At 45.2% G+C, this 25,881-nt stretch overlaps 1 protein-coding gene across 2 annotated transcripts in view; it reads left to right on the top strand.

Annotated features, from left to right (window-relative positions):
* Positions 1–25,881, top strand: part of EEF1A2 (eukaryotic translation elongation factor 1 alpha 2) — a 41,918-nt gene that overhangs the window by 12,054 nt on the left and 3,983 nt on the right. For both annotated transcript variants that reach the window (XM_084854387.1, XM_084854385.1), the window contains exons 3-5: positions 7,631–7,810; positions 13,362–13,658; positions 24,023–24,173. In XM_084854387.1, coding sequence (XP_084710513.1) covers positions 7,631–7,810; positions 13,362–13,658; positions 24,023–24,173 — 628 coding nt within the window. The remainder of the gene's footprint in view (positions 1–7,630; positions 7,811–13,361; positions 13,659–24,022; positions 24,174–25,881) is intronic.

Raw genomic sequence — 25,881 nt, 5'->3', positions numbered from 1 at the left:
AATCAAGACATATCAGGCTGTGTAACAGAGCCGTTACTGTGCTAAACTAGAAAATACAGGCTTTTATTTTTTTGGCCTACAATCTCTCTGGGAAATTGAATATAGCCAAATGAAAAGGGGGTGAGGGTGGGAACTCTACTAAATAGAGGTTTGTCATTGTCTCAAAGTGATGTGTGATGCAGCAAAATTCAGTGTGTTCCATTTTCAGCCAGAAAAGACCAGTTTTGTCTGATGGGCAATTCAGTGCAGCAGGAGTGGGGACTTTTTTTTATCATCAGTATTTTCAGTTGTGTGTCCCCCTCACAGGAAAATCTTACTGATTTACAGATCAGGAATTGATCCTCCTTCTTCCCGGCCTGCTAAAGTCAAGGAACAAATTAATTTCAGCTATCCTGAGCATAAATAATAATCTTGATTATTCTTGATACATGTTCAAAATTTAAGGCCTCAGTCCATTACAAGATAGCCTGTTGGTTTTAGCTTGGTTCTAGTTAAGGCCTTTCAGTAACTGATTTAGCATATCTGCATGTTTGGTTTCAGCAGGTCTATTGGTGCAATTTAAGTATCATTTGCACATTTTACAGTGTTGATTTTTTACATGTGGTATTTTATTTATTTATTACATTTCTGTACCACCCAATAGCCGAAACTCTCTTATGTAATAAGGTGATTAATAACACTGTGATATTATATTCTAGTCTAATTACTACATGGTTAGACAAACTCAGGGCTGTGTATATGCTACAGTGGGCACAGAAACCAGCTTCCTGAAAAAGCAACAATTCAGTTTCATTAAAAATCACACACCAAGTTTCTAGCCCTTGTGCTTGAAGGAGCATGAAATCTCAGAAGGCTTACTACAGAGGTAGTTGGGGAAAGGGCTCAGCACCCTTATTCCTTCCCATAACTTGGGAAAATATAATAAATTATATAAAATAGTAAAACTGCAGAATAATTTATGGGAAATGAGCAAAAGTATGAAAATCTATTACATATGCATAATGTGTACATGCCACAGCATCCTGTTTTTCTCATCCCAGAATTTGGATTGCTTGGGCAGAGAATATTCTTTCAGTGCGGAATACACATGGGCATACTAAGCAGACCAGTCTACAGAATGTGTGAGAAGTTGGAATATAGTAGGGTTGTGGTGGGGAGATGGGGAAGGACTCGTACTGTTTTGTAGCTTTGTGGCCTACTTTAGCAGCAAAGCCAGTCAGATTATTCCTCAGATTACAGTGATTCAGTTTGTGAGGACAGAAGAAGTTTTATTTATTGACCAGGGATACCAAGGCACTTCCTCTGTGACTCTTATCGCAGGCCTTGTCAGAAGAATACCACCCCAACACACAACTCCTCAGGCTTCCAGAATGTTCTCTGGCCTCTGGGACAGCTTCTTCACAAACATCCCTAGGGACCGCCTCTAGAGACCCATGAGGCATCCAGTCCAATCTTCTGTTGCAAAATATTGATCTGGGATTTAAAGCTTGCCTTTTAAAGGGTGCAATATGATGAAAGTAAATTAATCATATCTGTATCTATATATTTATATATCTGCCCATGTATACACTACCAACTCTTCCCTCATGCTTCTAGCTTCCCTTTCTCTAAGGGCCAAACTGCATGTGACCATAAACTTGTAGTGTAATGTCTTGCGTATTTTTAAAAAACTGTAAATAGCGGCCACTGTAATTTGGTTTTCGGGGGACGGGGACGGGGGGGAACCTTTTCCTTCCACACCATGGTCTAGATGAAAATCCCCTGAAGTTGCTGTTTGGTGCAGGAGGAAAGGGTTACCTCCATCCCCTTTGCAGGCCCAGTCCTGATTGGAGGCCCCTGCAGTTGCTATTTACAGTAAAGAAAAGATACGTGCTACATTAAACTACATGTTTAACATCACATCAAGTTTGGCCCGAAGTTTCTTGGAGTGACCTAACCTCAAACTATGGGAGGCCCTGGGAGGGTTTTCCACCCTGTATTGCCTGGGACCCTGTAGGCCTAATAACCCTCCATAAACCTAGCCTGTGTGTAAAGGCACTTTTATTTTCAAAAATGTTCATATTGCCTTTCGGTCCAAGATTGAGGTTTCAACAGCTTAACACTGGCTGAGCACTATAGCAGAGAGATATACTGTTGGGTACTTCGCTGACCTCTTCCCCCTTGCTTTACTAGGCTGTTACAGCACAATTGTAACCATGTTTACTTGGAAGTAAGGCTTGCTGATTTCAGTGGGACTTTGTGCTTAGGACTGGAGCCTTAAAGTAAAGTACATGGTTCTCATCTGCCTGCTGTTTCCCAGCCCTGAGAGGGATAGGACACAAACAGGCACAAATCCAAAATTTATAAAAACTCTCTCGGAACTGATGGGGTGTCCCAGTGCTTGGTTCTAGTTGGGGCCAAGGAGTTCTACTGCTCATTGGGCCCTGATCTTTATCTTGAATCAGTAACTTGAATTCTTATTAGTCACATTTTTATCCTACCTTTCCTCCATGGAGCAACATACATGGGGGTTATTCCATTTTATTCTCACAATAACCCCTGAGGTAATTAGACTGAGGGACACAGTGACCTGGCTCACACAATCAAATTAAGCCAACGTGGTTTAAATAAGCCACGGTGGCTTGTTTTAATTGTTGGCACATGCCAGCTGCCATTTCCCTAATTACCCACTTGGGCATGGCTTGTCGTGTCGTGTCGTCCAAACCTAGGCAGTATGGCTTGTTCAAGGGGAAAACAGCCCTCAAATAACCCATGGCCTGGGTTGATTGCACCTCAATTTAAATAAGCTACTTATTTTGATCATGCAAACTGGCCCAGTGACTGGGTTAAGGTCACCCTGTGAGTTTTATGGCTGAGCAGGGATTTGAACCCATATCTTCCAAGTCTAGCACTATCCACTAAACCCCACTGGTTTTAAAATGTGGGTTCTTCTTCTGTTTTATTGGTTTTTTGTTTTTATTTACTGTTGGGTGTCATTTCCATTAAGTTTTGAGCTGTCTTGAGCGTGGGATGAGGCAGGATATAAATTAACAAATGCATATTCCAATTTGGATTCAACAGAAATGTTCACGTGTTAGCTTGGGTTCCTGAAAATATAAATTGTCCCAATTTCTCGGTCAGATTCAGTTTGAGTCACTGCTTTAAAGTTCCTTCTGGCTTCCTATGGTCTGGATCGGGTGAGGGTTGTTGTGGCGAGTATGTGGATGTGTATTTCATGGCCTTTTATTTATTTATATATTAGTAATACTTGTATACTGCTTAATATAATAAAATGTCTAAGCAGTTTACATAGAAAAATATTAAAAATCAGAGTTAAAGGTACATATATAACACTAAAAAAATTCAACATACAACAAACGTAAGATAAATGTAAGCAATAAGATAATAATTTATGGTCCCTGTGAAGCCATAAACTCTGTCAGGGTTCCCCAACCAGGTGTCCTCCGGATGTGTTGGACTACAACTCCTGCAAGCCATGTTGGTTGCGGAGGATGGGGGCTGTAGTCCAACACACCTGGAGGGCACCTGGTTGGGAAACACCGTTCTGTGTGATGTAGCAGGCAGTGCTGGAATTGGGCTGTAATAGCTATTCAGGCATGAATTTCCTAGGTAGTTTTGGTCAAGCCAGTAGCCCTTAACAGACATTCTGACAGTGCTAAAAGAGCGTTCAATAAATGTGCATAGATTATGGGAATGGAGCCTTAATGACATAAGCCCCCCCCCCCCCCACAAGTGTTCTTTAAATGAATGTTTGGTCCTGACAGAATTAGTCTCTTAGCCTGACCTACCCCACAGGGTTGTTGTGCGAATAAAATGGACTAACTCTGTGGATGCCTGCACTGACCTACCAGGAGACAGAGTGGAGGACACAAATATGATGGATAAGCTCCAGCCTTAGGATTCTATGACTGGTGAGGCTCAGGTTTGGAGGAAAAAAAATATTCCTGTTACCTTGAAATGATAAGTTCATGAGGTGGCTGCTGTTGTTGTTTTTAATAAAGCATCATCCAAGGGGAGGGGCTGTAGCTCAGTGGTAGAACATCTGCTTTGCATGCAGAAGGTCTCAGGTTCAATCCCTGGCTTCTCCAGGTAGGGTTGGAAAAAGTCTTGTCAGAAAACCTGGAGAGCCGCTGCCTGTCAGTGTCGACAATACCGGGCTAGATGGTATGACCCTGGGGCCTCCCAGAGTAAAATTAATAGAGGATAAGGCTATCAATGGCCACTAGTCCTGATGGCTATGTGCCACCTCCAGTATCAGAGGCAGTATGCCTATATATACCAGTTGCTGAGGAACATGGGCGGGAGGGTTTCCAGCAGGGACTGTGTGAAGAGAATGCTGGACTAGATCGACTCTTGGACTGATCCAGCGTGGCTCTTCTTATGGTCTTAAAATTATGTATAGGTGTATACAAATGTGTATTGCCCCCATCATGGTACAAAACAATGAAGTATACCTATTCAGTATTGTTTGTTGGAAATATAATCTCTTTTATTTATTTTGTTTAAGTATTAACAGTATGAATAGACTGCCCTATAACAAGATTCTCAGGATGGCTTACCATAGAGCTAAAAGCAAATTTAAACTCTCATACAATAGAATAAAACAATATAAGCAGCAGTGTTTGTGTGTGCTTTTGCACTGTTGTAATATTTGAACCATGAACTTCCCAGCTCACTGTTATAAACTTTCTCTTGGGCCTAGCTAACATGCCAGGTGAATAGTAAATCTTATACTGCTCCATGGTATACTCCAGAACTGAGAGCAATGAAGCAAAATAGGAGATGGCCTGAGTGAAGATGGAGGAAAAACTCCTAGTGGATGCACTTGAACACTGATGTGTGCCTACGATAACGTATATTCAGAGGCAGTGAGGGCAGCCAAGGAACATTTTGCTGCCTCTAGTAAATCCTCTATCTGCCGCCCAGCAGAGCTTTTTAGGGTCATCCAGGGGCTATTACATGCTGGCCCTAAAGACACTGTACATCTGTCTGAGGCCTGCTGTAATACATTTGCTAGGTGCATCCAGGATAAAATCTCTTGCTTCCTCCAGGACTTAGACTCCAGTGTTACTGGAGGTGAATTAGTTGAGGTATCTGGGTTCCTGAAAATACCCAGTTGTCCAGTTTTCTTGGATGAGTTTCAGTTGGTACAGCTGAAGGACATTGACAAGGTGCTTGGACAGGTTTGTGCAACCACTTCTGTATTGGATCCTTGCCCTTCTTGGCTTATAAAATCAGCAGGATAGAACTGCTGGCTGGGCCAGGGAGGTGATTAATGCCTCCTTGTGAGAGGGAGTGGTTCCGGGCTGCCTGAAAGAGGGAGTGGTGAAACCACTTCCTTAAGAATCCTCCATAGACCTGGAAAATCTTAATAATTTTAGGCCGGTAGCAAATGTTCCAGTCCTGGGCAAGGTCCTTAAGTGGGTGGTTGCAAACCAGCTCCAGACACTTTTGGATGAGACTGATTACTTGAGTCGGGGTTCAGGCCAGGTTTTGGCACAGAAAGAGCCTTGGTTGCCCTGAATGATGACCTATGTTAGGAGAAAGACAGGGGGAGTGTGACCTTGTTGATTCTCCTTGAACTCTCGGCGGCTTTTGTTACCATCGATCATGGTATCCTTCTTGGATGACTGTCTGAGTTGGGAGTGGGAGGCGCTGCATTGCAGTGGTTTTGCTCCTGCTTGGAGGGTCGGCTCCAGAAGGTGATACTTGGGGGAAATTGCTCGGTTCCATGAATTCTCCAATATGGGGTCCCTCAGGGGTTGGTTTTGTCCCCCATGCTATTCAACATCTACATGAAACCATTGAGTGGTCATTCAGAGTTTTGGAGAAGGTTGTCATCAGTAGAGCTCGACTTCTCCTTTTCATCTTCATCAAGTGAGGCTGTAGATGTGCTGGATTGGTGCCTGGCTGTGACAATGGACTGGATGAGGGCTAACAAACTGAAAATCCAGACAAGATCGAGATGCTGTTAGTGGGTGGTTCTTCTGACTGGATGGAAGGTGCTCAACCTGTTCTGGACAGGGTTGCACTCTCCCTGAAGGAGCAGGTTCATAGCTTGGGAGTTCTCCTGGAGTCATCTTTGTCACTTGAGGCTCAGGTGGCCTCAGTAGCATGGAGTGCCTTCTACCAACTTTGGTTGGTGGCTCAGCTATGCCCCTCTCTGAACAGGGATAACTGGGCTTCAGTTGTCTATGCTCTGGTAACCTCCAAGTTAGATTATTGCGATGCACTCTTATGTGGCGCTGCCTTTGAAGATGGTTCAGAAGCTGCAGCTCATGCAAAATGCAGTGGCCAGATTGATAATAGAGACAAGAAAGTCAGAGCATATAAGACTGATTCTAGCCTATTTGCACTGGCTGCCAGTATGTTTCCAAGCCCCATAAAAGGTGCTGGTTTTAACCTGTAAAGCGTTATGCGGCTCGGGGCTGATGGAGTGCCTCTTCCGACATAAACCTACCCGTACACTACATTCAGCATCTAAGGCCCTCCTCCAGGTGCCTCCTCCAAGGGAAGCTTGGAGTATGGCAACAAGGGAGAGAGGACCTTCTTGGTGGTGGCCCCCCAACTGTGGAGTGATTTCCCTGATGAGGCCCACCTGGCACCAGCACTGTTATCTTTTCAGCACCAGGTTAAAACTTTTCTGTCGGGCATTTGGCAGCATATGATGAGGTTAATCAGGTGCTGGATTTGACTTATTGTTGATTTAAATTGTTTTAGTTATATGTTCTGTGTGCGTGCTGTTTGTTTATATATTTGTCTGTAAATGGTTTCACACTTTGTACAATTTATTTCAATGGTTTTTAAGCTTTGTATACTGCCCAGATAGTTTTGGCTATTGGGCGGAATAGAAATATAATACATGATTGTACTGGATTGTACCATTTCAGGCTCATAGGGGAAGACTTGCATGTTGGTGTTCTTTCCTGTGAAGAAAATATTCTTACCTATAGAAAACTAGCATGTTTAGGAGAAGACTGTAACCCTTTTCCTAGGCGTCTTAGTTTTTGATGGGTGGGGGATTTTTGTTTTATGGAGGAGCGTTCACTCTTATGAATCCACTGCTGCAGTATGAAGTGATACAGTCCAAACACAGGTATACCACCTTGTCTGATGTTTACCAGAAATAGGCCTTAGCCCTGGGGTTTCCAATGTGGTGCCCATAGACACCAATGTGTCCCCTGACTTCTCTCTCAATGCCTGTCAGACTCCCTACCCTCCTGTTTTTTAAAATTTCTTAACATTTTTAAAGCTCTTTTTTAAATTGGGAGGTTGGCATACTGCAAGCAAAGCGCTACCCTCCCATCTTTATTGGGGTTCCAAAGAATTGTTTTGTGTTTTGGAGCTCAAACTCCACCTTTGCCTTCTACTTAGGTTCTTGACCAAGTTACTTTTCTTTTAGTCTCAGCAATTTGCCTTCTGGAAAATGAGTATTTTGTGACCAGCCATGTCCACCATGGTAGCCATTTTAGGACTGGGCAAGTCCCCCTGGCAGCCATTTTGTGAGAACACCCACAACATTCCCTCAAAATTCCAAATGTGTCCATTGACCCAGAAAGGTTGTGGAGCTCTGTAGCCTCTGTGCACCACCAGACTTGGGATTCTCTTTTCTCTCTTTGTCACCTGTTAGATGGGGAAAGGCTCCTTCAAGTACGCTTGGGTGCTGGACAAGCTGAAGGCTGAGCGTGAGCGGGGCATCACCATTGATATCTCTCTGTGGAAATTTGAGACCACCAAATACTACATCACCATCATCGACGCGCCTGGCCACAGGGATTTCATCAAGAACATGATCACTGGGACTTCACAGGTGAGAAAGGGAAGGTGAGCCCTGCAGGGCTTAGAGATGGGGCAGCTTGGATAACTGGGTCATATGTATGTAGATGGCAGCTTCCTGCTCATTTGTTGAGCATAACCAGGATCCTTTTTCTGGATGGGTCCCTGTTAGCATTGTGGACTAATGCTGAACAAATATGTCTGGAGGCACCCTGCCAGCCTGTTCACTGGTGCATATTTTGAGCTAGGCAAGAACTCAAAGGGCCAGTGACATTGACTCCACCTGTTGGCTCATACCCATGCAAGCCGAGACCCTGGCAAAGGGCTCTTTAACCCCCTCTTCTCTGGTGCAAGTGATATCAGAGGTTTCTTCCCTTATGCACTGCAGTAACTCCTGTCCATTTGCCCATGTTCTGGCTCACACACAGAAGTGAGCAGCTGAAGTCTCTATAAAAGTGGCAGGGCTCTCCCAAAGCCTCTCTTACTGTTTGCACTTGGCAGGAGGAGGTCAGTGAGCCCTTTGCAAGTGTCTTGGTCCACATGGAATAAAGTGGCTGAGATAAACAATGAAGGGAGACGGCTGGAATTATGGGCCTTAGAGGGATGTTGAGTCCTTGGGCCTCCTGTCTGTAGTTTAGAGAAGCAACACCCATCCTCATTATTGTCATTGAATGTGTGGGAAGGAATGCTATGTCCCTTCTAAGTTTGTGCGTATAACTGGAAATTTCCAAGAGGGTGGAAGCTGACAGCGTTACAGTTCTATTATTTGTTGTGGTAACTGTGCAGAGCCTCACGTATGGGACTGTGCATATTCCCATTTCTAGAACTTGGGTCTTCAAGGTGAGTCCCATGGGCACCTCCCTTGCACTCACTAGGCTTCCTGCCCCTCCTGAATTTTCTTTTTTAAACAAGATTTCTTTAATTAAAAGGAAAAATAACAGGGAGGCTGACATGCTGCAAAGTGAAGTATCAGTCTCCAGGTCCATCTTTGTGTTCAAGAATGCCTCTGGGCCTCATGTCTCTGAACTTCAGCAGTTTCCTTTCTGTGCAGTGACTATTGGAGCAGAAAGTTATGGGTTCCAAACCGTGGTTTTGTATTTGGGAGCTCAGACCCCTTCTTTGCCTTGTAGTTAGTTTTGTGGGCAAGTTACCTTTCGTCTCACTGGTTTGTCTTCTGGGAAATAAGTGTTCTGTAACCAGCCATGCCCACTGTGGTAGCCATTTTGTGAATGGGCAAACCCCCATGGCTGCCATTTTGTGAGAGTGCCCATGTCACTCTCTCAACATTCTACATGTGTCCACTGATCCAAAAAGGTTGGGGCCCCATGTTCTAGAGTGCCAGGCAGAGTAGGAGATAGTCCTGCCTCTCTCCTTGGCCAGGGGTTTGGTATACACTGCACAGGTGTGGATGGACATTGGCTAAGTCCTGGAAACTTACTGAGATCTGGGCAAGGATAGGAACCTCTCCTGCCCTTCCCCTCAGCTGGGACCTTGGTGCGCAGTGGTACCATCAGGGCAGAAGTCCAGCACCTCCGTCAACAGAATGAGCAAGGGGCCCTGAAATGCAGCACAGCTGACTTACTACATTTTGCAAGTAAGTGAAGTAATACACATTACCATCTAAAGACCCTTTCATAAGGCCATTACATTCAGTGTCTAAAATTACCTAACCTGTTGGTGTGTACATGGCCTGTTGTAGGGTACTGGATGGCTTGCTAGCCATGGCAATAAGGTGCCCTGGTCAGCTTCACACGACACAACAAACTGCTGAGGGTAATTATGCTAATCCCCGCCACGGATGCACGGAGGGGGAAATATGTCACTGTGGCTTATTTCCCCCTCAGTGATCGTGCGAACTGGGCCTCTGAGTTAGGCCACTGAGCCATGTAAGGCTATTACTGTGTGATCTGACGGCAGCACTCTAGCATGTCAGGCAGGGGTGGTGGTGGCGGCCTTTCTGTACTATGCAATTGGCGATGCTGGGAACTGAACCTGGGACTTCCTGCATTCCAGCTGAGCCCTGAATTTAGACGTCGGCCTTAGATTTTTTTAAAACCCTTTTTTATTTGAATATTTCTATTCTGTCCTTCAGCGAAGTATCAGGGCAGCTTACATAGTCAAGGAATAAAAAAAAAAGTTGAACCACATTTTAAAAACCCCATATTAGCAACAAAATATATGAAAGCAACATAAAATCACACAGCAGAGATAACAAGTGAAAAGGGCTGAGAAAATAAATAACATGGACTTTTCCTGGCCACCAGAATGACATTAAGGTAGGAGCCAGGTGAGCCCCTCTGGGGGGAACAGTCTGGAGTCAGTGTGCTGCCACCAAAAAGGCCCCCTTTCCAGTAACCACCTGCCATACCTCACCTGTTGGGTGCGTTTGGAGAAGGGCCTTTGCTGAAGATTTTAGACTCAAGTAGCCACGTGTAGCTTCTAATGTGTATGATAACTAGTGTGTCCCAGTGGACTGATGTCTACACTTTTAATAATGGTGTGGAGGAGGGAATTTCAGTAGGTGCTACTTGTCCCGTTGCAACCCTTAAGAGGTGTGAGAAAAGCTCTAAACACACAGAGATGCCAGCAAAATTCCCATCATTATCTTGTCTGTTGCAAGGACCCAACCTGTGTTTGTGCAATGTGTCTCCAGTGTGGTGTAGTGGTTAGAGTATTGGACTGGGACTTGGGAAACCGGGGTTCTAGTCCCCACTTGGCCATGAAGCTCACTGGGTGACTTTGGGCCAAGCACTGACTCTTAGCTTAACCTACCTCACAGGTGTGTTGTGAGAATAAAATGGAGAAGGGGAGGATCATGTAAACTGCCTTGGGCTCCCTTGAGGAAAAAAGGTGGAATATCCATATAATAAATAAATTAAATAAAATCTCTACATGCAGAGCTACATGGCATTTGCTTGTGGAATTCTGGTCATTGAGGCAACCCAGTGTCAGAGGTGGGTCCCCACGAGCTATTTCTTTTTCCTCTAGTTATGAATGGCAAGCATGGACTTATATAGCAGAAAGTAAGCAGGTGCATTTGGGGGTGTCATAGGTGTGGGGGCTAAATAAGCATCCTGCCCACTGGTGAGCCAGTCATGGAGAATCCAGCCTGCCTCTTTCTGCCTTGCCCCCTCCTGGGTCCTGTTCCTTGGTCATGCGGGAGTATGACTGAACCTGATTGTATATAATAGAAGACACAGAAGCCCTACCCCTAGGCATTTCTACACCAGCCTAAAATCCTGCATTTAAAACGGGGCTTTCTGCTTCCATTTTAAATGCAGGATCACCACTGACTCCCTTTACATGCACTCCCCCCCCTTCTCTGAGTCTTTTTTCATTGATCTCGCTCCCCTTCTTGTGGCTTTAACTCTTTGCACAGAGGAAACTGAAGCGGAGCACAATGGGGTAATTTGATAGCTATGATCTATTTAAAAACGGAACAAAGGGCATTTAGTGCAGGAGGGTCATGGCGTCATGTAAAGAGCCCGCAAACTTCCGTGAAGGAGCAATCTCAATTGCAGGATAAAAGCTCCATGTGATAAAGCCATGTATTATGCTTTTGATATTGAAAGGGGCTATAGAAGTGCTTAAAATACAGTTGAATCATTCTTCTCTCCCCTGACCCCACCTTGTGAGTGAAAAGGATGAACTCCCCAAAGGCTCATCTACTATTTATAGGAGCAGATGGCAGTGTCAGGTTTCCGGTATCAAGCCAAGATTCTCAGAACTTGTTGAGTTACAATGTAAAGAGAGCATTGGCTAATACGCCCAATATGAACCTGTTTCTTTAGGGAATGCTCAGATAGTGGTGTGCACTGGTTATACCTAGATGCATTGTTACTTTTTTTATGGTGTTCATGTTCCTCAAGGCACAGATGTGAAAATATAGGGATGGATCCAGACTTAGGGTGTAATCCTATGCATGTTTAGATGGCTGGGGAATGCTAGGAGTTATAGGAGTTTTTTTCCTGTCTAAACTTGCATAGAATTACACCCTTAATCATGGTTTGAGTAGACTCATTGAAATTAGTGGGATGTAATGTGTCGGTTTGATTTCAGTGGTCTGCTTTAAGCATGAGCGGGTGGCTACCAGGGAGAGGGCCTTTTCTGCTGTCGCACCCCAGTTGTGGAGTGAGCTCCCAAGAGAGGTTCGCCTGGCGCCTATGTTGTACTCTTTCTGGTGCCAGGTGAAGAATTTGCCAGGAATTTTAGCGTTTTAGCATTCTAGACTTTTAGCTCTGCTGTTTTAAATTTGTTACTGTATTTTAAATCTCTGCATTGCTGCTAGGTTTTATGCTGGTTGTACTTTTATACTATAGTTTTAATGCTTTTATATTCTATATTGTTTTTATGCTGTACTTGTGGTTTTAATTTTTGTGAACTGCCCAGAGAGCTTTGGCTATTGGATGGTACAGAAATGTAATAAAGAAAGGAAGTCATTACATCAGAATGGGAGCAGACAGCATTAAGAACCAAAAGCCTTCTGAAAAAGGATGGTCTTCAGCTATCTTTGAAAGGAGGCTACAGGATGGAACCTTAAAGAGTTCCAGAGTTTTGGGGCTGCCACAGAGAAGGAACAGAGAGAGCTTCGGCTATTGGGCAGTATAGAAATGCAGTACATACATACATAAGTGTAATGAATAAATGACTAAGGGAGCAATCCTGTGGCTGCCGGTCAGCAGCTAGACGGCCATAGGATGCGTTGGTTTCCTGGAACTGACTTCCCCCCCTCCTGTGCTGACTTGCAGGCATCTCAGAATGGCCCCATGCTCCGCGCTCGGAAGAGGAGCATGGAGTGGCGAAAACGGGGCATTCCTGGGGGTGTTCCGGGGCAGGGAAGGCAGAAATGCTGGTACGACACATCCAATGTGTCGTCCGGCAGCCGCTTCCCTCACTCTGCCTTCCTGTGGCTAGTCAGCCGAAATCAGCTTTCTAGCTGCAAATGTAGGGCAGCTGAAGCACGGAGGGGATGATCCCCTCCGCGCTTCGCCTGGCCTGCATTGGATAGGTGGTCGCTTCCAAGTTCGGAGGCGGCCGCCTATCCCGGTAGGATTGCTCCCTCTGTGCAGCTTCAACCTATAATCCTGAGTGTCTTCTTGCAATTTCAGCTGGAGTGGGTGTGGGTGTAAATTCTCACATATTGCTTATTAATGGTGATACGTACATTTAGAATGAATAAAAATAATATTCTAATCAAAATGTTGATTGCTTAGTTTAAAAAAACTTTTTGAAGCTCAAATACGAAGGACTGAAGCTCAGTGGCAGAGAAAATGTTTTGTATGTGGAAAGTCCCAGGTTCGATCTCCAGGTAGGGCTAGGAAAGAATCCTGCCTGAAACCCTGGAGAGCCACTGCTAGTCGGTGTAAACAGTACTGAGACAGATGGAAGAATAATCCGACTTGGTATAAAGCAGCTTAATATTTCTCCATTAGTACTCGTAAGCTGGAGATATTCCTAGAAAGTTACCTTCCTGTACTGTTTTCAAGATGTTGTGCAAAGCTACGCATCAAAACCGTGCATAGCAGCCAAACTGTGCACACTTCTTAATCTGATTCGCAAGGTATTTGTGCCTTCCCTACATACAGGCTGACTGCGCTGTCCTGATTGTGGCTGCTGGAGTAGGTGAATTCGAAGCTGGCATCTCCAAAAATGGGCAGACCCGTGAGCATGCCCTCCTGGCTTACACCCTGGGTGTCAAGCAGCTCATTGTGGGCATCAACAAGATGGACTCTACAGAGCCGCCTTACAGCGAGAAGCGCTATGATGAGATTGTCAAGGAAGTCAGCGCCTACATCAAGAAGATTGGCTACAACCCATCAACTGTTCCTTTCGTGCCCATCTCTGGCTGGCATGGCGATAACATGCTGGAGCCATCTCCCAACGTAAGTCTTTGGCAGGCATTGGCAGTGCTGAGCTCCCCCTTTTGGGATTAGCAGTTCCCAGATCCAGTCAGACCTGCAAATGCTCCTCCGCCATTATCCATTTTAGGGTCAAAGACCCAAGTTAGGAATTTGAAAGGTCTCAGCTCGAAGGATGAACCTCAGTCCAAGACCAGATAGATAGAGCCCAGGGGAAAATATGATATGATTTAGGGTTGTTTTCTTTCCTTCCTTTGGTCACATTCTAGGGCAGCCTTCCCCAGGCTGATGCTCGCTGGGAATTTTGGGAGTTGCAGTCCAATGCATCTGGAGGGCGACACCCATAGGATGACAGCTAGTTGGGGATGATGGGGGTTGTAGTCCAACATATCTTGAGGGCACTGTGTTGGGAAGGCTGCCATAGAGCGTGTACTGTAGAACATGTCCCATAATCCTCAGCAATATGCAGGGGTTCTGTGGTCAACTTGCAGGGGTTCTTCGGGGGACCAATCAGTGTGGGATTGGTTTCCTCAAGGGTAGGAAGTTTCTAAACCATAGCTTTGGGACATTACTTACTGCAGCCCTGGGGTTGTGAGCAGTATAATTTTCTTTCAGGATGACTTACCAAGGTGATAAACTCATGTCTGGTCTATACCACTTCAATTGGGAGCTCACATAACTGAAAACTTTTCCACGCGCGCGCGCGCGCACACACACCACACACATGGAAGATACACCCCCCAAAATAACATATATGTTGAGAATATACCAAAAAAAATACCATACCAAGAGATAGATAGATAGACAGACAGACAGATATTTGCTATGTTTTTTGGGTGTGTGTGTGTGTGTTTTGTTTTGTTATATCCTCCACAGAGAAAAGTAGGATGACAGGGATAAGGATTTCCTTCTCTTAATTTTGTATGTGTAGGTAAATAATTTTTTTGCAGGACAGAGCATTCAGTCATGTGACTCCGCCACCTGTAGTCTGAAGTGGTACTGTTCAGTCAAGTTTGGGCCAAACATCAGCACGTGTTTTAAAGAAACATCCATCCCCTGCACAAATGGGAAGGTGTTTTTGGGGTTTTTTTTAGTGATTTTTGCTGTGGGTGCGCAAGTTTGAAGAATTTCAAGGCAGGTTATCTTTAAAAATGAGGTGGTTGAGTTTTGTTTTCTGTTTTTGACTGAAACAACACACATGTTGTTGCTGCCCTCAGCAGTCCACCAGCGTTCCCTTTATAATTTGGATACAATGCCCATGGGAATGACTCATTGCTCCCATTGGCAATGGGTGATGCAGTACAAACAGAGCAGAAGCTGGGAATTCCCCCCCCCCTCATTCACTTGTCTTTTGCCATGTGCACGTTCTCCTTTCAGAAGAAGACTCTGTTGCCAGCTTTTTTGACTTGTGCTTTTTAAATCCTTCCTGTTCATGCCCCTGAATGCCCCCACAGCACTGCTTGCAGGAAGTCCAAAACCTTGGGATGTTGTCAAGACTCATATAGTCTGCCATAATTTCTCAGAAAGAAGGTGCCTTTTGGTAGTTGGTACCTCCAGGTTCAGAGAAAGCATGCCTCTGAATACCTGTTGCTGGGAAGCAACAGCAGGGGAGGGCTATTGCTTTGGTGCCCTTCATGCTTCATTAAGCTGACCTTGGGCCAGCTACTGGCTGTGTTCAGGCATCACTTAAGCCAGGAAACCTGGCTGAATAACCATGGAATGAATAAGCAGTATGCTGGTGTATGCAGCCCATTTGCTCCTCCCTTCACCTGGGTAAACGAACCAGGAAGGGATAGCTTCACGTTATGTCTCTACTTTGGATTATAGTTTAGTATTCCCAAGCAAGCCACAATTTGTAAGCCAACTTGAACCCTAGTTTAAACATGGTTTCTGATTCTGGCTTGTTCGGTCTCAGTTAACCCTAATCCCGTGGTTCAGATGTAGGGTGAAGCTATCTCTTCCTGGTTTGTTGATCTCCTTGTGTGATGGGAGGAGCAAAGCAGGAGTGAAAAGGCTATGTATACTAGCAAGTTGTTAGTTCACATCATGGTTTATTAAGCCAGGATTCCTGGCTTAATGTGAGGTTTGAATGCAGCCATTATCTTTCCACCTAACGTTCAGGGTTGCTGTGAGAATAAAAGGGGAGGGGAAAAGCCATGTGCTTTGCGCTGAGCTCCTTGGAGGAAAGGTGGGATGTAAATATAAAAAAAAGATAATTGCTAGATTACCTAAATTTATATGGTAAAAATGATAATATTTAGTGTTTTAAAGTAGTTTTTCTCTGTGCTTAAAGCATTTCACATACATTATCTCAGTAACCCTTTCATTGTATGGCTTACAACAACCTTGTTAAGGTAGGCCATGATAGACTCTATATTACAAAATGGAGGAAGGGCTGAGGCTAAAAGACATACTATTTTGCCTAAAGCTACTGAAGGAATCCCCTTCATGGATCACTGCCTTGTTGTGGCGAAGGGGCTTGCGTAACTCAGTGAAGCCATAAGCTATGCCGTGCAGGGCCACCCAAGACGGACAGGTCATGGCAGAGAGTTCTGACAAAATGTGGTCCACTGGAGAAGGAAATGGCAACCCACTCCAGTATTCTTGCCAAGAAAACCCCATGGAACGTATCACAAGGCTAAAAGATATGATGCCGGAAGATGAGCCCCTCAGGTCGGAAGGTGTCCAATATGCTACTGGGGAAGAGCAGAGGGTATTTCCAAGTAGCGCCAGAAAGAGTGAAGCGGCTGGGCCAAACCCGAAAGGACACTCAGCTGTGGATGTGTCTGGCGGTGAAAAGAAAATCCGATGCTGTAAAGAACAATATTGTTTAGGAACCTGGAATGTCAGATCAATGAATCAAGGTAAGCTGGAGGTGGTCAAACATGAGATGGCAAGATTGAACATCGACATCTTGGGAATCAGCGAACTAAAATGGACAGGCATGGGCGAATTTAATTCAGGTGACCATCATATCTACTATTGTGGGCAAGAATCCCTTAGAAGAAATGGAGTAGCACTCATAGTCAACAAAAGGGTGGGAAAAGCAGTACTGGGGTACAATCTTAAAAATGATAGAATGATCTCAGTACGAATCCAAGGCAAACCATTCAACATCACAGTAATACAAGTCTATGCCCCAACCACTGAGGCCGAAGAAGCTGAGGTTGATCGGTTCTATGAAGACCTACAACACCTTCTAGAACTAACACCAAAAAAAGATGTCCTCTTCATCATAGGGGATTAGAATGCTAAAGTAGGAAGTCAAGAAATCACCGGGATAACAGGCAGGCATGGCTTTGGTGTACAAAATGAAGCAGGACAAAAGCTAATAGAGTTTTGCCAAGAGAACATGCTGATCATAGCAAACACTCTTTTCCAACAGCACAAGAGGCGACTCTACACATGGACGTCACCAGATGGTCAATATCGAAATCAGATTGATTATGTCCTTTGCAGCCAAAGATGGAGAAGCTCCATACAGTCAGTCAAAACAAGACCTGGAGCTGACTGTGGCTCAGATCATGAGCTGCTTCTTGCAAAATTTCGGCTTAAATTGAAGAACGTCGGGAAAACCACTAAACCGTTCAGGTATGACCTAAATCATATCCCTGATGAATATACAGTGGAGGTGAGGAATAGATTTCAGGGATTAGACCTGATAGACAGAGTGCCTGAGGAACTATGGACGGAGGTCCGTAACATTGTTCAGGAGGCAGCAACGAAATCCATCCCAAAGAAAAAGAAATGCAAGAAAGCAAAGTGGCTGTCTGATGAGGCTTTACAAGTAGCTCACGAAAGAAGGGAAGCGAAAAGCAAGGGAGAAAGGGGAAGATATACCCAACTGAATGCAGAGTTCCAGAGAATAGCAAGGAGAGACAAGAAGGCCTTCTTAAATGAACAATGCAAAGAAATCGAGGAAAACAACAGAATGGGAAAGACTAGAGATCTCTTCAAGAAAATCGGAGATATCAAGGGAACGTTTTGTGCAAAGACGGGCATGATAAAGGACAAAGAAGGCAGGGACCTAACAGAAGCAGATGAGATTAAGAAGAGGTGGCAAGAATACACAGAAGAACTATACAGGAAAGATCTGAATGTCCCTGATAGCCATGATAGTGCGGTCACTGAACTTGAGCCGGACATCCTAGAGAGTGAAGTCAAATGGGCCTTAGGAAGCATTAGTAACAACGAAGCTAGCGGAGATGACAGTATTCCAGCTGAGCTATTTAAAATCCTAAAAGATGATGCTGTTAAAGTGCTGCATTCAATATGCCAACAAATCTGGAACACTCAACAGTGGCCACAAGACTGGAAAAGGTCAGTTTACATTCCAGTTCCAAAGAAGGGCAACGTCAAAGAGTGTTCAAACTACTGCACAATTGCGCTCATTTCACATGCCAGCAAGGTGATGCTCAAAATCCTACAAGCTAGGCTTCATCAGTATGCGAACCGAGAACTACCAGAAGTACAAGCTGGGTTTCGAAGAGGCAGAGGAACTAGAGATCAAATCGCCAACATTCGCTGCATCATGGAGAAAGCAAGAGAATTCCAGAAAAACGTCTATCTCTGCTTCATTGACTACGCTAAAGCCTTTGATTGTGTGGATCACAACAAACTGTGTCAAATTCTTAAAGAGATGGGGGTACCAGACCACCTTACCTGTTTCCTGAGAAACCTGTACGAGGGTCAAGAAGCAGCAGTAAGAACCAGACATGGAACAACCGATTGGTTCAAAATTGGGAAAGGAGTATGACAAGGCTGCATATTGTTGCCCTGCTTATTTAACTTATATGCAGAGTACATCATGAGAAACGCTGGGTTGGATGAATCACAGGTCGGAATTAAGATTGCCGGGAGAATTATCAACAACCTCCGATATGCAGACGATACCACCCTAATGGCAGAAAGTGAAGAGGATCTCAAGAGCCTCTTGTTGAGGGTGAAAGAGGAGAGTGCAAAAGCTGGTTTGAAACTCAACATTAAAAAAACTAAGATCATGGCATCTGGCCCTATCACTTCCTGGCATATAGAAGGGGAAGAAATGGAAGCAGTGACAGATTTTACTTTCTTGGGCTCGAAGATCACCGCAGACGGTGACTGTAGCCATGAAATTAAAAGACGCTTGCTCCTTGGGAGGAAAGCTATGGCCAACCTAGACAGCATAGTAAGAAGCAGAGACATCACCTTGCCGACAAAGGTCCGTCTAATCAAAGCTATGGTTTTCCCAGTAGTAATGTATGGCTGTGAGAGCTGGACTATAAGGAAGGCTGAGCGCCGAAGAATTGATGCTTTCGAACTGTGGTGCTGGAGAAGACTCTTACGAGTCCCCTGGACTGCAAGGAGGTCAAATCAGTCCATCCTAAAGGAAATCAACCCTGAGTGCTCATTGGAAGGACAGATAATGAAGCTGAAGCTCCAATATTTTGGCCACCTAATGCGAAGAGAAAACTCCCTGGAAAAGACCCTGATGCTGGGAAAGACTGAAGGCAAAAGGAGAAGGGGATGGCAGAGGATGAGATGGCTAGATAGCATCACGGATGCAATGAATATGAACTTGAGCACGCTCCGGGAGAGAGCGCAGGACAGGAAGGCCTGGCGTGCTATGGTCCATGGGGTCACGAAGAGTCGGACACGACTGAACAACTGAACAACAACAACAACTGAAGGAATTCAAATGATAGTTTGATTTGTTTGAGCCATGAGCCAGGGACTTCCTGGCTCATGGCTCATACCACTGGTGTTAGGGCAGGGTTCTTAGGTGTTGGGACCATATATCTAAAGAAATTAGCATTAATCTCTAAATAGGGATGATTCCTTGCAGTTCCACTGAAAATCCATTCTCAAGTGTGCCTCCCTTCACATCACATCAAGAACACTCACCTTGAAAGCAGCCTATAAAATCCAACAAATTTAGAATAGTATGTATCCTATGATTACAAATGCAGAATTGGGTATTACTTGTAAAGTGCAGTAGCAGGAGTGTCTCTGCTTTCATTAAAAAAAAAAAAAAAAGTCAAGCTCCGTTATAGCTGCAGGGATAATTGGACAATGCCTGGTAAAAGCTCAGAAATGGGGGGAAAGAGGGAGAGTGAAGGAGGGAAGAGGCTAAGCCGGAAGCAGAATGAATGATACAAAATAAGGAAATATATGCAAATTGGCTTTATTTGCATAACCTCCCAAGTAAAAAAGGCTTTTGCTGGTATAGAGCCTACAAAGATTATTTAAATTCAGAATTCTACGAAGTAAAATACCATCCTCATGATATGGCTTTCCCTGCTCAGAGAAAGCTGGTCTATTTCCTGAATGACCGTTTGTATCTTCAGAAATGGATTTAAGAAGTGACACCTGTTCCCTCTTTTGTCCTTGCTTCCCCCCAAATCTCTTATATTCTAGCCTCCTTTTTCTGGCTGGGACTTCCTTAATGGAGAAGTCAGTCAGATGACCCCTCTTAGCCCATCATGTGACTATCTTGAAATTCAGCAAGTCCGTGCTGGTGTCTTGGCAGAGATTAGAATCCTGTGACAGTTGTAGGCAGCTGTCTAAAACCCCCACTGTGGGCTGTTGCGCCATGACCCCCTTCAGGGAAAATAGGACATGGCGTGAACGCGAGATGGAGATTCTTGTTGGCTAGGAAATTGGTGTGTGTGTAATGTTATCCATAGAAGCTTCAAAATGAAACAGTAGTTAAAGACACAGAAAATGAGTGAGCAGATGGTAGCAGTCTCTCTTCCATAAATGGGATGACACATGCATTCACTGATCCATGCTAGATTTGTTAGATCATTTTAATAATTATATTTAGATTTTGTAATAGCTAAATGAAACCTCCAGAGTCGGTAGCAGTGTATCTCTGATTATCAGTTGGTGGAGGGCAAACCATGGAAGGTGGGCTATTGCCTTTATGCCCTTCTTGTGGGCTTCCCAGAGGCACCTGTTTTGCCATTGTGGGAAATAGGATGCTGGACAAGATGGACTGTTGCTGTGATCCCATAGGCTCTTACATTCTTCTGCAATCATCATATTAGGTTACTAGTGAACAGGCCCAGCTTCTCGCGGACTGGAATAGCCCTTAGTTTGATACAGCAAAGCCTCCAAGCAGACTTGCACAGCTGTCAGGGATGGACACATTGTGCCTGCCCCACCTGAGTGAAGCCATTCCCACTGGCATGGCCCCTGCCATGGTATACCCCTATAGGCCCCTGAGGGAGGGGTATGTCCACTCAATTTCCCTGAGTAGGGGACTGCCCCACATCACTGCCGTGGGGGCCTACATATAACTTTGCCCCTTGGCCTACTAATCTCCCCTAGCTTCAAGCTGTATGACTAGTATGTTCTGGTTGGGAAAGTCATGGACACATTTAAATTAATTAAAGTTAATGCATTTAAAAAACAAATTAACCCCGAGTTGCACACCCAGGGTTCCCTTAGTATGCATGCCAAGTTTCAGGCAATGAAGTGTCACGGTTTTGGTGCTATGGTGCTGACAAACAGATCTCGTTACATCTTCTTTCATGATTATAACTAAGATTATTAATGTGTGTACATTTAAAATAGAACAGATTACCAGATGCAGAGGCTGTACTAACACTCTCATACCCCACAAAAAGGCCAAAGAGCCCCAAATATCCAGATACTCAGAAATTATGTGCCAGCCTCTTAAAAGCATAGAGGAGAAAAGTTCTCCCATGCAAGCCCCAGAGAAATCAAGGGGAGCTGCTTCTCAGGGGCATCCAATGAAATTGCCAGACAAGAGATTCAGGACAGACAAAAGGAAGATCTTCTTCATGGAACACATGGTTCACTTACGGAACCCCTTGCCCCAAGATGTGGTGATGCACACTGGCTTTGTTGGCTTTAAGAGGGATTAGACAAATTCATGGAGGAGGAGAGGTCTGTCAAAGGCTACTAGTTATGATGATTGTAAGAAGAGCCATGGTGGATCCGACTGCAGGCCAGTCTCATCCAGCATCCTGTTCCCACAGTGGCCAACAAGCAGGACATGAGTGCAGTAGCTCCCTCCCTCTCATATTCCCCAGCAAACTGTATACAGATGCATGGTGCCTTTAATCCTGCAGGTAATATATAGCCATCATGACTAATAACCATTGATAGCCTTATCCTCCATGATGGTTAGGTCAGGCTTCCATGTTCTCAGTTATCATAGAATCATAGAATAGTAGGGTTGGAAGGGGCCTACAAGGCCATCGAGTCCAACCCCCTGCTCAATGCAGGAATCCAAATCAGAGCATCCCTGACAGATAGCTGTCCAGCCTCGTCTTGAACGCCTCCAGTGTGGGAGAGCCCACCACCTCCCCAGGGAATTGGTTCCATTGTCGTATTGCTGTAACAGTCAGGACGTTTCTCCTGATGTTCAGCCGGAATCTGGCTTCCTGTCACTTGAGCCCATGATTCCGTGTCCTGCACTCTGGGATGATCAAGAAGATATCCTGGCCTTCCTCTCTGTGACAAGTACTTGAAGAGCGCTATCTTATCTCCCCTCAGTCTTCTCTTCTCAAGGCTAAACATGCCCAGTTCTTTCAGTCTCTCCTCACAGGGCTTTGTTTCCAGTCCCCTGATGATCTTCGTTGCCCTCCTCTGCACCTTTTCCAGTTTGTCTGCATCCTTCTTAAAGTGTGGTGCCCAGAACTGGCCCCATACTCCAGATGAGGCCTAAGCAGGGCTGAGTAGAGGGAAACTAGTACTTCCCAGGATTTGGAAGCTGTGCTTCTATTAATGCAGCCAAAATAGCATTTGCCTTTTTTGCAGCCACATCACATTGTTGGCTCATATTCAGCTTGTGATCGACAACAATTCCAAGATCCTTCTCGCTTGTAGTGTTGTTGAGCCAAGTATCCCCCATACTGTAACTGTGCATTTGGTTTATTTCTTATCAGGTGGCAACAGTACAGGAGAGCTATTTGCCCTCGTGCCCTGCTTTTGAGCTTCCTGGAAGCATCGTTGGCCACAATGGGGAACATAATATTGGACTAGATTGGCCTTCCCAAACCCTGGCACCCTCCAGATGTTTTGGACTACAACTCCCAGCATTCCTGACCATTGGCCATGCTGGCCAGGGCAGATGGGAGCTGAAGTCCAAAATGTCTGGAGGACACCAGGTTGGGGAAGGCTGGACTAGATGGACGAATGGTCTAATCCAGCAGGGCTTTTCTTATGTTCTACGTGGAGATGGGGAACATGTGGCCCTCCAGATGTTGAACTACAGTTGCCATCATCCCTCACCATTGGCCCTGCTGGCTAAGGCTGATGTGTGTTCCATGCTAACAACAAGGGCAGAGTCACAGCTCAGTGGTGGAGCACTTGCTTTGCATGCAGAAGTTCCAGGTTCCATCCTCAGCATCTCCAGGTAGGGCCGGAAAAACTCCTTCCTGACATTCTGGAGAGCTGCTGCTGGTCAGCGCCAGCACTATTGGGCTAGTTGAACTGGTGGTCTCACTCGGTATAAGGCAGCTTCCTGTGCTCTTAACAGCTGGAGGGCTACATGTCCGTCCGTCCCCCAGTTCTACATAAAGGGTAAGGTTGTCAGTGGCTGGAGAGGTATGGCTAGCTTTGGAGTGGTTAGTGATGGTGTAGTGAGGGGAACAATATGGGAGCTGAGCTTTCATTTGTTAATGAGGCAGCATGGAGTTGAACCATGAGGGAGCTTTTGTGTGTGTGGGCTTTTTGTTATTTGCTGAGGTATTTCTGACCATTGTGGGCAGGAGATTTTGAAAGAAATGGCCAGGAGCGCCTCAGACAGCACTGGAATTAGTTCCCTGTGATTCTTTGAGGTGTTTCAATACGGAACGCAAACATGCTGATCTTGGATGTGGTTAGCCACCAGGTGGTGCCATTGCCCGAGAAATCTCTTACGATCATCTCATCTTACCAAAAGATGCACCATACTGAGTCAGACCGTCCACTGGTCCACCTGTCCCAATATTGCCCTTCTGATGGTAAGCAGCTCTCCAGGGTTTTAGGTGGGGGTCGTTTCCTCCCCTGTAGACGGAGATCCTTTTAACCAGAGATGCTAAGGATTAAATCCGGGTCCCCCTGTCGGCTCTGTGTGCTGTATAACCGAACTTTGGGCCTTCCCAGCTCCTACAGAAAATACTTCTGTGGGAGCCAAAATGTGGAGAAAAATTGGGGTTTCTTCCTAGGGAACTCTGGGAATTGTAGTTCTGTGGAAGTAGCCCCTGACCTTGAGGGGCAGATTGGCCTGACTTAGTGAAGCTGTTCTCATATCCCCACTCAGCCATTTTGGCAACTCGGTATTTCCATGTAAGACAGTCATTTTCTCCTCAGTGATGGCTTTTGTGGGGTGCACCAGGTTCTTCTGCACAGGGGAAACCCAACTCAATGCACATTTCCGCCATTTTGTTTTGCAGATGCCTTGGTTCAAAGGTTGGAAAGTGGAGCGCAAGGAAGGGAATGCCAGCGGAGTGTCCCTGCTGGAAGCTCTGGATACCATCCTGCCCCCCACCCGCCCCACAGATAAACCTCTGCGTCTTCCCCTTCAAGATGTCTACAAGATTGGAGGTGAGGCAAAAGCTTTACCTGTAATGCTTGGGTGGAAATCTGTCCTCTCCTGGCCCTGTGGATTTCCAGACTGTAATTCAGGGGATTTCTACACCAGCCTAAAATCCTGCATTTAAAACGGGGTTTTCCACTTCTGTTTTAAATGTAGGATCACAACTGATTCCCTTTACACGCGCTTCCTTCTCTGTAGATGGCCGTTCCCATAGCGTTATGTTTCTGTGAAGAGGCATTGCACACGCTCCAGGTTCAGCAATACTTGCTCCTGGGTTCCTGCCCCTTTCCCTCCCCTTGCACATTAGTGGCGGATGGGGACTGACACGTGGACAGCCCCTCCACTGATCTCCCTGGGCCCCGCCTCCCTCTTCCATGCTTTTGGTCAGTCCCTGCCGCTCAGCCCCTCTGCTGCTCCTCCACTCTGCCACACCCCTCGCTGCTGCTCTGCTACTGTGCCGTTCTGTTTTGAACAGGCAGGCTGAAAATGGCGAGGAGCCAAAATGGCACAGGAGCGGGAAGGCTGATCCCCCATCAGACCTTCGTCACCACCTTCGACATCATGACCACGCCCCCAACAACCACACTCAGCGCTTTATTCGTGCTAGGGGAGAAATACATGGGGAGGACATGCTGCTCCATTTGAGCGTATCTGGAAAAATACCCAGTTTTTTTCCGTTTGAGGAAAATGTGGGATAGGTGGGAGGAAATAGTGGAATGATGACTGGACAATGACGATGTTACGTAATGGACCCGCACAATTCAGTGAGTGAGCAAGCATGAATGCGCAGTAAACTTGAGGTGTTGAGATCCCCTCAGTCTTGCAGTCTAAGGAGCAGGAAGTGAAGATGATTTATTTCTTTGAACCACCTTTTCTGTATGTGCAAGCTATACCATAAGGCATAGTAGGCAAACTTGTGCCTTTCAGATGTTTTGAATTTCAACTCCAATCAGCCCCAGACAGCATGGCCAATATTCAGTGGTTATGAGAGCTGTAGTTCAAAACATCTGGTGGGCACCAGGTTATCTCAAGTATGGGTTAGCAATGTGCTATTATGTGTATTGCTTGCAGCAGTGTCAAGCATTATTTTCTGTAAAATTAAGTATCTAGTCATGATTGCAAGGGATAATTTTGTAAAGCTGGTGCTAAAAAGTGCTAGAAGATGGAAAGCAAGGATGTATGTGAAGGAAAAGAACCTTCTCCAAACCTCAGTCCAGCTCTTATTTCTAAGTCCATATATCAAAGATCATGCATGAACCCATTCAAATGATTCACATTTCAATTTCAAAATGAGAATATTTTTGGAAATCTGTTGCTTGGAAAACCGCTAGCCATTGGCAGAATTGCTATGATGTAATGGCATGTTCATAGATATGTGGGAAGGTCAGCCGGGTGTATTATTATGTGTATTGCATAATGTTGTGATCGTTCTGCATCAGCGTGGAATGTGGCATTAAGTGCAGAACTCTGCATCCCAACCATGTGGATTTGGTGAATTGGGATTATTTATCCAGCAGAATGGGCAGACTTCAGGCTTTCAGGGTCTACTTTGTTTTTTACTAGGACCCCAAGTTCCACTAAGTAGAGTTAGGTGCAAAATAGTGGTGCAGTATGTGTCAGATTACACTTGGAATTAACAGTGCAGTCCTATGCATGTTTACTCAGAAGTAAGTTCCACTGCATTCAGTGGGACTTACTCCAAGGTAAGCATGCATA

This window comes from Heloderma suspectum, chromosome 4 (assembly GCF_057233095.1).
Source record: "Heloderma suspectum isolate Gila_16-S chromosome 4, 16-S_ref, whole genome shotgun sequence".
Lineage (NCBI taxonomy): Eukaryota > Metazoa > Chordata > Lepidosauria > Squamata > Helodermatidae > Heloderma > Heloderma suspectum.
Note: the sequence above shows the minus strand (reverse complement) of the source record. Positions and strands in the feature narration are given on the sequence as shown.